We start from the raw sequence: 15,941 nt of genomic DNA, 5'->3' as shown, positions 1-15,941 counted from the left end.
GGGGAAGAGAGGGTGAGGAGCACCCAGCAGGGGCCCTGTGGCAGGGAGAAAGCAGACGGGCCCAGAAGCCAGGCCTCCTCTCAGTTCCTTGCTCGTCAGAGGAACTGGGCTGCTTGCTTTTCCTGCAGGTTCTGATTCTTGCCATCGGCCCTGATTCACAAATTGCTCCCTCAGTTTTTCCACACTGGAAGTTGTTTTCAAAGTTTTAAAGGGCACGGCAATTCAGAATTAGTCAGTGAAAGGCTGGCATGTCCTACTGGGAAGACCCATACATAGTACTAGGAGGAATAGCAGGAGAGAGAGCCAGTGGGCCATTCCCTTGCCCTGCACCGGCCCCATGCTGAGCTCCCCACGCAGCATACTTGATACCTCTGGCAGCAAGACCATGAGGCCAGCGCTTTATAGTGGAGGCCCCTGAGGCTTGGAGAGGTGACGTGTTTTGTGCACACGCGTTTCTCCACAAAAGCAGCAGCACTCACAGAGCTTTGCCTTTCACGAGCTCTCCTAGGCTATAATTCATCCCTGCAGTTGGTGTTAAGATGCTTCAAGGGCATCATTTTGTCTGATATTCAAAGGACACTAACAAGGGCTATGTATGTGAGTCGCTAAGTCATGTCTGACTCCTTGCGACCCCCTCGGTTGTCGTCTGCCAGGCTCCTCTGTCCATGAAATTCTCTAGGAAAGAATTCTGGAGTGGGTTGTCATTTAGTTCTCCAACAAACGTTAAGATACCCCCTTTTTCCTTCATCCAAATTCCCTGGGCTCCCACCAACTAAAACCAAGAATTGCTGATTCCGAAGAAGCAGCGGAAGCGGGCAGTGTGCTCCGATGCCCTGAAGACTAGGGTCTCCGGATGAAAGTTGTGTTAATTATCATCCCTTTGACTGAAATTTTGCCAAAATCAAAGTGTTACAAATCAGAGTGAAACTCATGCTTTTAGGGATCAAGAAAAGAAGATGATTTCAGTGTAGAAAAGATTAAAAGCAATATTAATATTAACTTGCATGTACAGAAGATTCTTTTTTGAAGTCTATCTCTTCCTTTAGCTTGCAGAGTTATCTCTGAGCTGTCTGCCTCAATGATGTCCCCAAATCCAGCTAGGGGGCTTCACAGGTGGCTCAGTGGTAAAAAGAATCTGCCTGCAATGCAGGAGATGCAAGTTTGATCCCTGGGTTGGGAAGAAAATGGCAGCCCTTTCCAGTATTCTTGCCTGGGAAATCCCATGAACAGAGGAGCCTGCTGAGCTATAGTCTGTGGCATCACAAAAGAGCTGGACATGACTTAGAGAGCAAACAGTGACAATAAACCCAGCCAGTCTATGATGTTCTGGTGGCAAGTTCGGGTTTGGGTCCGTTCCCAGGAGAGGGTCCGATGCAGAGCAGTGGCAGTGATGTTCTGGTTCATGGCTCACCCCTCTCTCCTCCACCCACACAAGCCTCTGTTGGAATCCCTGCTTCAGACAGGACCTCTCCTGTTCATCCCACGCAGCGGCCAGTCAACCATCCAGCCATTCACTTGAGTTCCATTCTGCCCACCAATCTTTAACGAAGGCCTGCTGCGCACCAAGCTTTATGCTAGGTTCTGGTGGTAAGGGAATACCCGTCCCAACCGCTGCCATCAGAATTTTCATCTTCCAGAGGCCCCCAAGCCCTCCCAGGCCGGCACGTTTGTCACAGAAACTACCCCTCCTTGTTGCTTTCCGGGGAAGGCCTGTGAGGGGTTCACTGAGGTGTCCCAGTTAAGAGGCTGTCTGTGTGCGTGGCTGAGTGGCTGTGTATCTCTGAGTGTGTCTCTATGTGTCTTTCTGTCCGTATCTCTGTGTGAGGGTGTGTTTAGGTAAGTATGTGTGTATGTGACCCTTCCGTGAGGTGCCTCTCCGTCTGACCATGTGGTCTGTGCCCACGCTCGCCTGAGGGCAGGTCCTGAGTATAAAGCGACCGTTGTGGCTGACTGAGGTCAAGATACCTTCCCATGTTTGGAGGCTCCAGAACGAATAAGCAGTGGTCAGCACTTGTGGTTTTTGCCCTGTGCTATTTTTAAAGTTAAAAAAAAAAAAAACAAAACAAGCGGAAACTCATTGCCACTCGATAGCTAGGTCAGATTTAGATAAAGTCTGGGCCCAGAGCTGCGGATGGCTGGTTGGTGTGACGGGGTGGGCTGGAGAGACCCCACTGCCGGTCCCGGGTCCATGGTGCCCAGAGCAGCAGAGGCCTCTCTGCCTTCCGTGGGGAGGACGCTGCCCCCTCCTCTGGGCATCCCCATAGTGACCTGTGAGGTCACTTCATTGTCTGCATTTACAGATGAGGAAACTGAGGCCCCAGGGGCCACTCACTGGCCCAAGGTCACTTCATCAGTAGGCAGCAGGATTGGGGTTTGAACCTGTTCTTCTGCCCCCGAAGCCCCCTCTCTCTGCACAACTCTGTACCGCCCCCTCCTCCCACCCCCAGTTCTTTGTCTTCAACCAAGTGCTTCATAGTGAGGGCTGAGCCGGCCGTTGGCTTGTTTAACCACTGATTTTCCATGAAGAACATGGTTTCCTTCAGAAAGATCGATTAAGACAAAGTCCTCGCAGAGAAAGCGTTCTCTGAGGCATCTTGCAATATTAGTGTAACCCACGCTGTTAACCACTTCCTCACCGTATCAGGGACTCTGGCCTTTTATATCTGTAGAAAATGTAGGACACATTAGAGGGCCCCCTCCTGAAACCCACGTCTCCCCACAGCCTGCCTGTGGGTCAAGCCAGCCCACCTCGGCCTCCTGCACTCTGTCAGCTCAGTGCGTAATTTAGAACATGGGGCTTTGATCTTGAATATCTTGAGTGTGTGTTGGTGTGTGTGTGTTTTCCCTTAAGACCGAGTCCATGCAGTGGTCTTCATCATTGGAAACAAACCCAAGGGCCCAGGGACTCGACTCCTCATGATGGTGAGGGTTCAACATCGTGAACCTATTCACTGCCACCATTGCTGACCTCCAGGCCTTGGGTTGGTTGGTGTTTTCCTTGTATTACTGCTTAAGCCTGGAGTTAGGACTTGCCCTGGTTAACAGATGCTGAAGCTCAGAGCAAGTCTTTGACTGCAGACCCACAGAGCCCTCTGTGCCTTAAACACCCCCATCTACAAAATCGGGTGATAATTCCCCCTGCCTCGTGGGGTGATTGTGAGACTTAAGTAAATTGTGTAGGTGCGTGCTCAGTCATGTCCAGCTCTCTGTGACCCCATGGACTGTAGCCCACCAGGCTCCTCTGTCCATAGAATTCTCCAGACAAGAATACTGGAGTGGGTAGCCATTCCCTTCTCCAGAGGATCTTCCTAATCCAGGAATCAATCTAGACCCTTCTACTTTCTTCCTGGGGTTCTGAGCACAGTACGCTCTGAAGCCTGTCTGAAGCCGCAGGCTGTTTCTGCCTCTGATAAGATTTTTGTGGTTGGCTAAGTTGCTCATTTCCCTGTTTCTTTATTTCCGTGTTTATCAAATGGAGACAGTAACGGCTGCTAAGGTACACAGCTATTGTGAGGACCCAATGAGATAAAACAAGATTAACTCAAGTTAATTGAAGTCCCCAGTCAATGGCCGTTCTGTTACTGTTGTTAGAGACAGCATTGTGAGTAATGGTAGTGATGCCAGCAGTCCCACCCTGGCTGTCTTGGATTCCGTGGTGGGCCCCAGCCTATGTCTGAGGTGGAGGGAGGGGTTGACCCACAGAGGACAGGCCCCAGGATCCTACCCTGCTCAGCTAAACTCTTCTACCCCAGGTGGAAGATCCAGTCCCACCAATTGTCCAGGCTCAGAGACCCCCTGCCCAGGACCTAGCAACCACCACCTGCCTTCTTAGAAAATGCTCCCAGAGACCTACAGGTTTTACGGAGACTTACAATGATTGCCAATACAATTTACTTGCACGATGACTGTGTTTCCATCACCTTCTAGGTGGGCATCTATTTTAAAGTCTGACTCTACGTTAACTGAGCCAGGAAAGCTTGCTCTTTAAGAAATCCTCAGGAGGCATTGGTGGTATGTACCCACCTTTTGCAGAGTCCTCTTCTCAGAGGACAGTTCTGATTTTTGTCCCTGCTCAACCACCATCAACTCTTTGTCTCAATATGCAACCTTAGTTCTGGCTTCCCTGGTGACTCAGATGGTAAAGAATCTGCCTGCAGTGCAGGAGACCCAGCTTCCATCCCTGGGTTGGGAAGATCCCCTGGAGAAGGGCAAGGCAACCCATTCCAATGTTCTTGCCTAGAGAATTTCATGAACAGAGGAGCTGGTGGGCTACAGTCCATGGGATCACAAAGAACTGGACTGCATGACTCACACACACACACACACACACAAACACACACACACACACACACACATACAACCTTAGTTCATAGTCAGGACTGAAGATCACTCTGTCTACTGCCCTCACTTCACAGGTGAGAAACCTGAGGCCCAGAGAGACTCATTCAAGACCACACAGCATGTTGATGTGATATTGATCAGCCCTGACCTCCCAGATGCCTGTGGGCACTCGAAGGAAGGGTTCTGGGACTCCCACACTTGGAAGAAGGACGCAGAGCCCTGATGCAGCCCTGGGGTCTCTGGGCTGAGCAGGGTATGGGAGATGATTTAGACTTCAGGCTCTGAGTCTGCTCTCTCTTCCAGGGTGGCTCTGCGCTTTCCCCTGCTGCGGTCATCAGGCCAGAGAGGGCTCAGCAACAGGCAGCTGCTTTGGCAAAGGAGGTTGGCTGCCCCAGGTCGTCCATCCAAGAAATGGTGTCCTGCCTCCGCCAGGAGCCGGCCAGCATCCTCAATGATGCCCAGACCAAGGTAGGCACTCATGTGAGAGTTGGGGAGGGAGGGATCTTTTACAAATGGAAACCAGGCCGGAAAGGAGACAGGACCCACCCAAGGCCACGCAGTAGGCTGGTGACCAGCTGGGGCCGAAGGCATATTCCCTGACTGCCTCACCCCTTCCCCGAGCTATGCCTAGGCTGCAGTACGTCGTGGACCAAACTCGGGTCCTGAGGATCGACTGGTCTCTGTGCATCAGATTTTGTCTGTACTATGGGGATAATAGGGTTTCCCAGGTGACTCAGTGGTAAAGAATCCACCTGCCAGTGCAGGAGACCCAGGAGACCTGGGTTTGATCCCTGGGTTGGGAAGATTCCCCTGGAGGAGGAAATGGCAACCCACTCCAGTATTCTTGCCTGGGGAATTCCATAGACAGAAGAACCTGGTGGGCTACAGTCCATGGGGTCCCAAAGACTCAGACACAAGCATGCACGCAGCATGGGGTTAATAATGGGACTCTGACAGAGTAGGAGAAGAAGATGAAGTGACATCTGTAAAGGGTCTTGCTGGGATCATGGTGTCACCCCGGTCAGGTCACAGTAACATGTGCTGAGTACTGTGGGCAGGGCTGCAGTGCACTGAGGCCACCACGCCCCTTAGACATGGCAGCTGTGTGCTGCTTCTCCAACTTATAAAGATGGTGCTCACAGCCCCCAGGCTCCCTGCCTGGCCCTGATATTGACAAAGGGGACTCTAGAAAGAATAACTTGTCATCTGAGCTGAGGCTTTAATCCCTTCCGCAGCGGGCCTGGACTCATGGACCTGGAGCAGGTCTTATCCTCAGCTCCTCCAAATATGGGCTAATCAGATCATGACTAAAGCTGATGAATTTCCCCTGTCATGTCCTGCCTTTGGCCACCACCACGATCAATAGCTCTTACAGGCTCAGGTTTACCCTTCCTCCCAGTGGATCTGTTGACACCTTGGTGGGAGGTTCTGGGATGCTCCCCTAGGGACTAGTCACTGCTCCGAGTTAAGACTCGCCGTCCTGACCCTGGCATTGTGGCCTGGTGTCCTGCCTGCTTGCTGTTCTGGCCACGTTACCCTTATTTCCCAGGAGAGCTTTGGGTGAATACCCAGCTTTGGTGCTCATTATGTTAAGACTTGATTAAGCGAAGCAACTGTGTTGTGCTCAGTGGCTCAGTTGTGTCTGACTCTTTGTGACCCTCTGGACTCTAGCCTGCCAGGCTCCTCTGTCCACGGGATTTTTCAGGCAAGAATACCGGAGTGGGTTGCCATTTCCTTCTCCAGGGGATCTTCTCTGCTCAGGCATTGAACCCTCATCTCCTGCATCTCCTGCTTTGGCAGGTGGGATTCTTTACCACTGAGCCACCTGGGAAGCCCCCAGTGAAGCAATACAACTGGCTATTTCAGTATCAGTTTTTGAGGATGAAGTCTATATAAACCATGACATCCCTTTGCACCTGATGCAGCTGCTGGCTGTGAGTGGTCCTTTCCACTACTGGGGTCCAGTGGTCGACGGCCAGTACCTTCGAGAGGCCCCAGCCCGAGCGCTGCAGAGGGCCCCACGGGTCAAGGTGGATCTGCTCATCGGAAGTTCTCAGGACGACGGACTCATCAACAGAGCTAAGGCTGTGAAGGTAGGCAGGAGGGGCCTCGGAGCGTGGCCCAGTGACTCTAGACCTAAGCAAGACCTTGGTGAAGAGTCATGGATTTGCTTGCTTGTTATTTTCAAGACAGTCAGTGAAAAACTACATGTACAAAAGCTCTGTAAGGAATTTAGGAGATGGTAGTGGAGGTGGGGTTCAGAAATAAGACACCTGCTGTGTTGTGAGCAACACAGACACAGACACATCCAGAAACTACATCTGTGAATGTATGAATCACAGTGGGAAGCCATCAGCAAGACTGACTTCAAGAGCTCTGTAGCTTCAGGGTTCCAGGCTGTGCATACCCCTTGTACCCACGAAGGATGCTTATCCCACAGAGCCTAGGAGAAGGAGAGGCGGGTGGATGAAGGGAGCCTGGCAGGGAAGCCCAAATGTGAGCCTTGTGGTGGCTTGTTGGAGACACAGCAAAGTGTGAGGGACTCGTGGGGTCATTTATCTGCCTGAGCGTATGCTTCCTGCTCAGAGCAGAGAAGCCATCACTCCTCACTAGCATGTGGCCACCCCTGGGAAGGGGTCAGGCACACTGGCCCCTGGCCCAGCCCCCTCTCCCTGTCCAGCTGCTCCTGATGGCCCTCTGGGTTGTCACCCTGGGATGGTGGTCCCAGCTCATGACACACACACAGGACAGACACTCAGTGTTGGCTCAGTTTGACTCTATTGACCATAAGGCAGTATCATTGGAATTAATAACAGCAAATAAGGATCATTAACACAACCGAATGGGATCTCTCATCCTTTGGATTATTCTATTCCCTTGGGTAATCTACCTCCTAAAGGGGAATCTATCTTAGAGCAAAAGAAAAAAAAGATGCAAACTACCATTTTGAGATAAGATGTATTAATATATAAAGGTATTAATCACAGCATTAATTGTTATAGTAAAACATTGGAAGCAACTCAAATATCCATGAACAGGGAAATGGTTAACTGAATGAAGATACACGCGAACTATTGGAGATATATATAATGTAGATGGTAAAAAGAATGAACCAGGTCCATCTCTCCCATCTTGAGGATGCCTGTGGTATGTTGTTGAATGGAAAACAAAAGTCAGAACACAGAGGAGTGTGAAATTAAGGTAGTATTCATATATTTAAAAGAATAGTGTATATCTGTAAATATGTAAGTGTGTATAATTGTATGTATTTCTATATGAAAGAATACACAGCAAACAATTAACATGGACTGTCTCAGGAGGTGCATCGGTGTGAAAAGAATTTTCATAATACCATGAATTTAGTATTATGAACATTACTAACATACATGTGTGCTCATTATCTATAACATATATGCATATATGTGTGCCTGTACAGGTATGTATGGGCACCTCTGGCGGCTCAGTGGGAAAGAATCCACCTGCCAATGCAGGCGATACGGGTTCGATCCCTGGTCCAAGAAGATCCCCTGGAGAAGGACATGGCTACCTACTCTAGGGTTCTTGTCTGGAGAACCCCATGGAGCCTAGCATGCTGCAGTCCATGGGGTTGCAGTCGAACATGACTTAGTGACTGAACAACAATGCCATGTATATGTGTATAAACAGAGAGCTGTGTGTGTGTGTGTGTGTGTGTGTGTGTGTGTGTGTGTGTGTGTATGTGTATTGGGAGGTGGCATACAGCAAAGCTTAGTCACTATCAGCTTCCATCGGTTGACTCAGCCGTGGAGAAGGAATTTTGCCTCTGATCCATCTCTACGTTTTTCTGCCAAGCACCCATCTATGTCTCAGCCCTTTATTTCGAGGGTCTGCAACTTGGTTATGAACCAGACTGACGGTTTCACTGAGGAAATGCTGGAACAAGGCCGCTCTCCACCACTAGCCCTGGGCTTTTCTTTAAAGCAGTGGCTCTTCAGATTACTTTTGATCAAGTCCGTCATCAGTTAAAAAGTAGTGAGCTTAGTCATTCAAGTATAAATAATATACATGCATAGTCCTATACTAACTGTTATAAAGATTCACACAAAAAACAGAACGTTTTAAAGCATGAGGAAGAAATGAATGTGCTTTCTTGCTGCATGCTCTGCATACTCCATGTGGGAGACAGTGCCCTACAGCACGGGCAGGTTGGAAAGACGTGCACGTCGGCCCTGGATTCCCTTCTGTGCAATTCCTCATTTCACATGACCCGGCAGGGGAGGACACGGGAAGCTTTGTGCAGAAGATATTCTATCCTCAAAGCTCTAAGTCTTTGGACCATGCACTGACAATGCGTCCTAGCCCATCTCCAGCCTTAGAGAGAGGGGAAGGACTGCATCCCTGGGGGCCTAGGGAGCATCCTAGACAGGTGGGGGAAAGCAGGCCCCGGCAGCAAATTCCCAGACACCCCCAACTCCTGGTGGAGAAGCCGTCCGTCCACTGGAACTGGGGCAGGGGAGCTTTTATTTATTAATTTGTAAGCTTTTTATTTTATACTGGAGAATAACAGATTAACAATGTTGTGAGAGTTTCAGGTGGACAGCGAAGGGACTCAGTCATACATATACATACATATCCATTCTCCCTGAAACTCCCCTCCCATCCTGGCTGCCACGGGACATTGAGCAGAGTTCCCTATGCTCTACAGTGGGTCCTTGTTGGTTGTCCATTTTAAATATAGCAATGTGGACACGTTGATCCCCAGTTGATCTGGTGCTGGGTTGACTGTAGGGCAGCTCAGGTTTATATTTTGGGGGTGATGACAGCCCAGTGTAAGAGGATGGTCTGCGGCCTCCTTGGTCTTTCCTCTCCCGGCAGCATCTTGGGATTTATGCCAGCTCTGCCCTGACTCTCAGAGCCTGCATAGCAGGGAGCCCAGATCCAGAGGACTGGGAACCCTCCCCAGCAATGCGTTTCCATTCTTCTCCTTGAATTTCCCTTAGAGGCTTTCAAGGAGCTGTTTCCTTGGTCCACTTGCAAAGAAGGATGGTGTCTGCTGATGAGAGCTGTCTGCCTACATCAGGAGGCGGGTAGGGGGCCAGGCTCCAGATCAGGGAACTGGCCGGGAGGTCAGGGTGGAGTAGCGCCCGGCTCTGTTCCGGTCTCTGCTTGCATCCAAACCCGGCCCCAGCCAGTGCTCCCTTAGCGCCTGTGTTCTGGTTAGACTGTCCCCGTCTTACTTCCCTTCTGTGTTTGTCCTCCTGTGAACAGGCACTAGTACAGCCATTGGCAGGGGCTTGGGAGACTATGTTCCCCTGGGAGCTCACCCAGGGGCTGACTGGAAAATTGGGAGGAAGAAGGATGCGGTAACAGTCAGGCTTGGAGCCAAATGCACACTTGCAGAGCCATCACGTCTACATGCTTGCATCTCCTGGACTGACTGTGCCTCCAGCCCGACTCTATCTCCCACTCGGGCTTTTCCCTTGAACCCTAGACTGGCTTAGCCCAGGGTCTACTTGGCACCCTCACTTAGAGGCCTCATCGCTTTTCACTCTTAACACAGCCAAAAGAACTGCTGATTCCAGTGACGCCCTCCCCCATCCCCAACCAGCTTGTCCTCCACTGTCTTCACCATCGTAATAAACAACAACTCCTGCTTCTGCACGCGCAGGCTCCAAACCTCTCTTTCTTGCTCCCAGCTTTCCAGCAGCATGTCTGTGTGGCTCTATCTTCAGAACATTTCCAGCCCTGACCCCACCACTTCTGCCTTCACCCTGACCCATGGCACCATCTTTCTCCAGGATTTTTATAATGGCCCCAACCATCGTCCAGCTTCTGGTTTTGTCTCTTACGAGGTATAAGAAGCACCATGGCTGGAGTAATCCCTTCACAGGATAGGTCAGAGCCCTTCACTCCTCAGAGTCCTCCAGTGGCCTCAGCTCACACAGGGGAAAAGCCCCAGTCCATCACGACCACTGTCTGATACGGTCTTTGATCTCATCTCCCGCCGCTCTGCTCTTGCTCACTGTGCTTCAGCCCAACTGGTGTCTGTGGCGGTCCTCAGATCTGCTGAGCACACTCCCACCTCAGGATCTCGGCACTTTCCATTCCCTCTTCTAGAATGTTCTTTGGCTGTGCTGGTTCTTTTTTGTGGGTGCAGGCTTCTCTAGGTGTGGCTCATTGGCATGTGGGACCTTAAGTCCCTGACCTGGGATCGAACCCTCGAAGGTGGGTTCTTAACCACTAGACCAGCTAGGGTGTTCTTCTCCAGGTAAATCACTGCCTCACCTCCTTCAGGGCCTGTTTCTTCAGAAAGAACTTGCTGGACCACTCTGGTGGAGAGGGCACCACACCCCCAGCATTCTCTCTCTCCCTTATCCTGCTCTCCATCCTCAGCACTTGTACCGCTGAATGTCATCTATTTGTCTATCATATTTCTTCCTCCACTAGAATGTGAGCACATATAAGTCACCCTGAGCTCAGAGACTTTATCTGTTTTGCTTTCTGCTCTATTTCTGGTGCCTATAAAAGTGACTGATACACAGTAAGTGCTCGATGAATCTTTATTAGTTTAAAAGAATAAAACTATGGATTTGACTTAGGAGTCCTCAAGGAAATATTGGGTTGACCAAAACCAATAATTCATCCCCAACCAACCTTATCGATCAGGGATTATTATCACTAATTTTTCAATGAGAAACCAGTTCAGAGAGAAGTCAGAATTCAAATCCAAGACTGTCCAACTCCAAAGGCACTCTATTTCTATCCCAGCCTTCTGGGAAAAGCCAGCCTTCCCTTCATGAGCTTGCTGTCCACCAATGACCACGTGCTGGGTGCTCACACGGACAGGAACTCAGGTAGAATCAGGGCCACTCAATGCAAAGGGCTTTGCAGTTCCTCCCGCACTCTTCTTTTATCTCAGCCATAACGCTATGAGGTCCATACTCATGAATCAACATTTAACACCATTGTACTGAGGAAGAAACATGTTTTGAGAGTGTTGATACTGTCCTAAGGTCACCTAGGGGCTTCCCTGGTGGCTCAGATGGTAAAGGGTCCACCTGCAGTGCAGAAGACCTGGGTTCAATCCCTGGGCCGGGAAGATCCCTTGGCGGGGAAAATGGCAACCCAGTCCAGTGTTCTTGCCTGGAGAATCCCATGGACAGAGGAGCCTGGTGAGCTAAAGTCCATGAGGTCACAAAGAGTCAGACACCACTGAGCGACCAATCATGCACGTACGACGGGTCACCTAACTAGTCATCTGCAAAGCCGAGCCTCCACTGCAGGTCCTCTGGCTCCAGTTGGGGCTGCTTTCTGTATTCAACTCTAGGAAACTGGGGGGGGTAGAAATGTACTAGCACCGTCTGCACCCTACAGACAGGTCATAGCCCAGAGGAGTCCTCAGAACCCTGCCCGACACAGAGCTGCCATGGACCAGCGTGGACACCCGAGTGGGAGCCACGCTACCAGCTGCCCTCTGGATGTGGTGTTGAAGTTCCTCTTTTATTTCCAACAACCCTGCGCCCGCTTGCCCTCCAGATTACGCTGCTTTGCCTCAGCCTGCTCGTGACCTGCATTCAGGGTTGGGCTGTGGGTTTCTCCATGTCCCCTGGAGGGCTCTGTAGCACTTGAGTCCAGCTGCCGTTAGTCAGGGAGAAGCCCCGGGTGGCATATCCCCAAGGACCTTCATCCAAGCAGTTCCTCCTCCCCAGTCCTCCCTCCATCTGTGTCGGCCCCGCCTCTCCCACCCTGTCTGTGCTGAGAAGCAGGACAGATCCACTGGAACAGAGTCTCAAGCATGTTTTCCCAGCACAGAGACCTGTTCAATTAGTCATGCGACCCTTAACAAGGTCACTTACTCTGCCCCCAACACTGTGCTAGGTGTCTGGGACATAAATACAAATTAAATTCCTGCCCTCGAGGAGCTCACAGTCAAGGAACAAAATAGAAAATGAGCAAAGGTAAATCATTAAAAGACAGTTTGATACACTGTTTGGAGGGACAGACACCTACTGCAGGACCTCTGTGCAGTTGGGGAAGAAGGGGTCATTGGACCCACAGTAGCAGCGAAAACAGAAGTGGCCCAGTGAAGGCGGAGCTGGCCAGTACCCCGTCCCCCGAGCTGTCTGTCAACAGAGCGCGAGAGTGTCCTGGGTGTCCACGGATTGTAATCAGGAGAATCTGAGCTCACTAGAGCCTGAGCCTCAGTTTCCCTATCTGCAAAATCGGGAGATTATCAGTACATATCCCCATGAAGATGTTGAAAGAAAAAAATACAGGCAATAAGTAGCATGTGCTCAATAAATATTAGCTTTTCCCTTGATTCTTTAACTGTGCGATGACAATCAATTTCAAAGCTATTGTCCCTAGTCTAGAGAATTATCCTGAGGAGGCAGGAATACAAAGAGCGGATGATCACTGAATCACCTCGCCTGACCTGCGCCAGTTTTCCAAATTGTGCCAGATACATACACATGCTCGCCTCTCATTCCACCCTTGCATCAGTACCATCCAGAGCCCAAGCCCAAACACACACCATCCAGCTTCCCAGGGATAGAGACGAAGATAGACGTCCCTCCCACTCCAAAGGAGCCCCCGGACTCACCCGTCTGTCACAGCAGCGGAGACCTAGTAAATTCCCTCAGCCCAAAGAGGGTGGGTAGGGCTTCCAGCGAGTCCACGTGAAGACCCTCAGCCCCCAGCAACCCAGGCTGCCTATGGCCCACCCAAGGAGCCTTGATGACACCAGCAGAGTTAACCACGTACCCGTGGTGCATCGGCGCTCCCTGAGATGCCTGGGATGGCTCTGTTCACAGAGAACGATCTTATTTTCTGAAGTAGCAGCTTTCCGTTGAAATTCTTCATCAGTCACCGTAGTGGGGATTTTTCCCTCTTTTCTCTCTCTCTCTAACTGGTGAAATTGACAGTCTGCCTACATTAACCGGGCATTAATTTGCATGATCAAAAGCAGATTTGTTCCAAGAGGCGATGCTCTGCCTTCCCCTCCAAGCACGAGCATCTCCAAGGAAGGCGAGAAAAAAAGCCGCAATCGGCCCCCGCCGCGTTGCCCCTGAGCTTGGCCGGGAGTTGGCCTCATCCAGGAGCAGGTGGGGTGGAGGCCCTGCAGGGAGTGGGGAGGGGGAGGGCAGCCCATCTGAAAGTTGGAAAGTGGCACCTGGCAGCCCCAGGAGCTGGCATGAGCCCCAGCCTGGGAAAACCAAGCCTTTGGTGACAGATTACAGCAGAGGGGCGTGCCAGAGTCTCAGGGAGCACATGGATTTCCTGTGGAGAGAGAGGGGGACTGCTGCGCTGAATCCCCAGCCCTTTGGGATGAAGAGATGCGAGGGTGCAGACCCTAGACATCCTGGGGCCCTCTGGAAAGCCAGGACCCAGAATCAAAAAAACAGATTGGGATTCCTTGCTTTAGCCATGCCATGCAGGCAGCTGAACCAGTCTGAGAGCTAGCATCTCTTTAGTCTTTGAATGGGCACAGGGCAACCAACCCTGTAGTGAAGTGAGAACGTCTGTTTTTTTTTTTTTTTCTTTTAAAATTGATTTTTAATTGGAGGAGAATTGCTTTACAATGTTGTGTTGCTTTCTGCCATGCAGCAACATGAATCAGCTATTTGTGTGTGTGTATATGTATATGTATATCCCCTCTCTCCTGAGCCTCCCTCCCAGCCCTCTAGGTCATCACAGAGCACCGAGCTGAGTTCCCTGTGCTATGCAGCAACTGCCCACTAGCTGGATATTTTACGTATGGCAGTGCATATATTTCTATGCTACTCTGGAGACGGAAACGGCAACCCTATCCAGTAGTCTTGCCTGGAGAATCCCATGGACAAGGGAGACTGGCAGGCTACAGTCCATGGGTTCGCAAGGGTCGGACACGACTTAGTGACTAAACCACCACCGTGCTGCTCTCTCGGTTCACCCCACCCTCTCGTTTCCTCGCTGTGTCCACGTGTCTACACCTGCATCTCTGCGTCTGCATCTCTGTTCTTGCCCTGCAGATAGGTTCATCAGTGCCATTTTCTTAGATTCCATATGTATGCATTACTGTATGGTATTTGTTTTTCTCTTTCGGACTTACTTCACTCTGTATAGCAGGCTCTAAGTTCATCCACCTCAGTTCAGTTGGCTCAACGTTGCTCCTTTTTACGGCTGAGTAATATTCCATCGTGTATATATGCCACAATCTTTTTATCCATTCATCTGTCGACGGACGTCTAGGTCCCTTCCATGCCCTGGCTATTGTCAATAGTGCTGCTATTAATATTGTGTTACGTGTGTCTTTCTGAATTATGGTTTTCTCAATGTATGCCCAGTAGTAGGATTACTGGGTTATAGGGTAGTTTTAGTCCTATTCTTTAAGGACTTCTAGGCAAAGGTGACAGCACCCATCCATGGGAGCTTTACCGAGACCCCTCCATGCTGGTGCTGTAACCACCCGACCCTCAGCATCGTCACTCACCCGTGTCCCTAGTCTCAGTATCCCCTGTGCTCTGTGAAGAGAAAACCAGGGATCAACGGGTTTGACTCATTCCCCTAAAACAGTAAAAATATTTTCTGACTGTGCCAGTAAAAGATGAATGTAAGCCAGGCTGGATTCATTATTTTTTTTTTTTAAGATTTTCTGATGCAGACCATTTTTTAAGTCTTTATTGAATTTGTTGCAATATTGATTCTGTCTTATTTTTTTTGGATTTTTGGCCCTGGGTTGTGTGGGATCCAAGCTCCCCAGCCAGGGATGAACATGTACCCGCTGCATTGGAGGGTGGAAGTCTTAACCCACGGACTGCCAGGGAAGTCCCTGGATTCATTAGTATATGTTCATTATTATTATTTATTTTTTCTTCTGATTTGAAAAAAAAAATTGAAAGGAACATTTTATCGTGGCCCCTACAATTATGACGGGGCCTGGCAAGAGGCCTGCTGGAAGGTGAAGTCAGCCTTTGGTCTGGTCACTTCCACACTCAGTAGTCAGGGCAGGAGGGGTCAACACAAACTCTCTGAGGGCTCACCTCATGGCTCTGGGGAACATTGTAAGCCCCCCCGCCTCCAGCCCCCACCAAAGAGATCAGGCTCCTGGCTCATAGAGTTTATGTTCCAGGGAAAGGACAGTGGCAATGGTGTGTAAACAAAGGAAATAGGGGTTTCAGATCATGGAATGTGCTCTGAAGAAAGCTGTAACAGTAATAAGAGAGGAAAGGAAGCAGTAGGGGAAAGCACTTTGCAGGGAGATCGGGGAGGGGACTTCTGGTCCTGAGTGGTGAGAAGAGCCTGCCGTGAGTGGAGCCAGTCAAGGAGCTGGTGCAAAGACCCCGGGGCAGGGCTGGTTTGGGGAACAAGAAGGCCAGATGCTGTTAAACCCAGTGGGTGATGGAGGGGGCAGTAAGAGCGGAAAGCAGATCCGTTAGGCCATCTGAACAGTGACTTGATTCTACTTGCAGGGGGCCATCATCAGAAAGTCTAAGCTAGAAAGTGATACTCCTGATCAGTGAATTTGAAGAGCATTCTGGCAGCTGTATGGAAAACCGACTGTGGAAAGCTAACAAAGGACTGAGAGACCAGACTGAGGTCCACTGCGAAGTCCAGGGGGCAAGCTGGTGCCTTAAGTTAGG

At 50.3% G+C, this 15,941-nt stretch overlaps 1 protein-coding gene across 2 annotated transcripts in view; it reads left to right on the top strand.

The window, feature by feature from the left end:
- Window positions 1-15,941, top strand: part of TG (thyroglobulin) — a 231,513-nt gene that overhangs the window by 190,582 nt on the left and 24,990 nt on the right. For both annotated transcript variants that reach the window (XM_027972878.2, XM_042254076.1), the window contains 2 exons: window positions 4,645-4,809; window positions 6,267-6,434. In XM_027972878.2, coding sequence (XP_027828679.2) covers window positions 4,645-4,809; window positions 6,267-6,434 — 333 coding nt within the window. The remainder of the gene's footprint in view (window positions 1-4,644; window positions 4,810-6,266; window positions 6,435-15,941) is intronic.

This window comes from Ovis aries, chromosome 9, assembly GCF_016772045.2.
Source record: "Ovis aries strain OAR_USU_Benz2616 breed Rambouillet chromosome 9, ARS-UI_Ramb_v3.0, whole genome shotgun sequence".
Lineage (NCBI taxonomy): Eukaryota > Metazoa > Chordata > Mammalia > Artiodactyla > Bovidae > Ovis > Ovis aries.
This window is presented reverse-complemented; position numbering and strand designations above follow the sequence as displayed.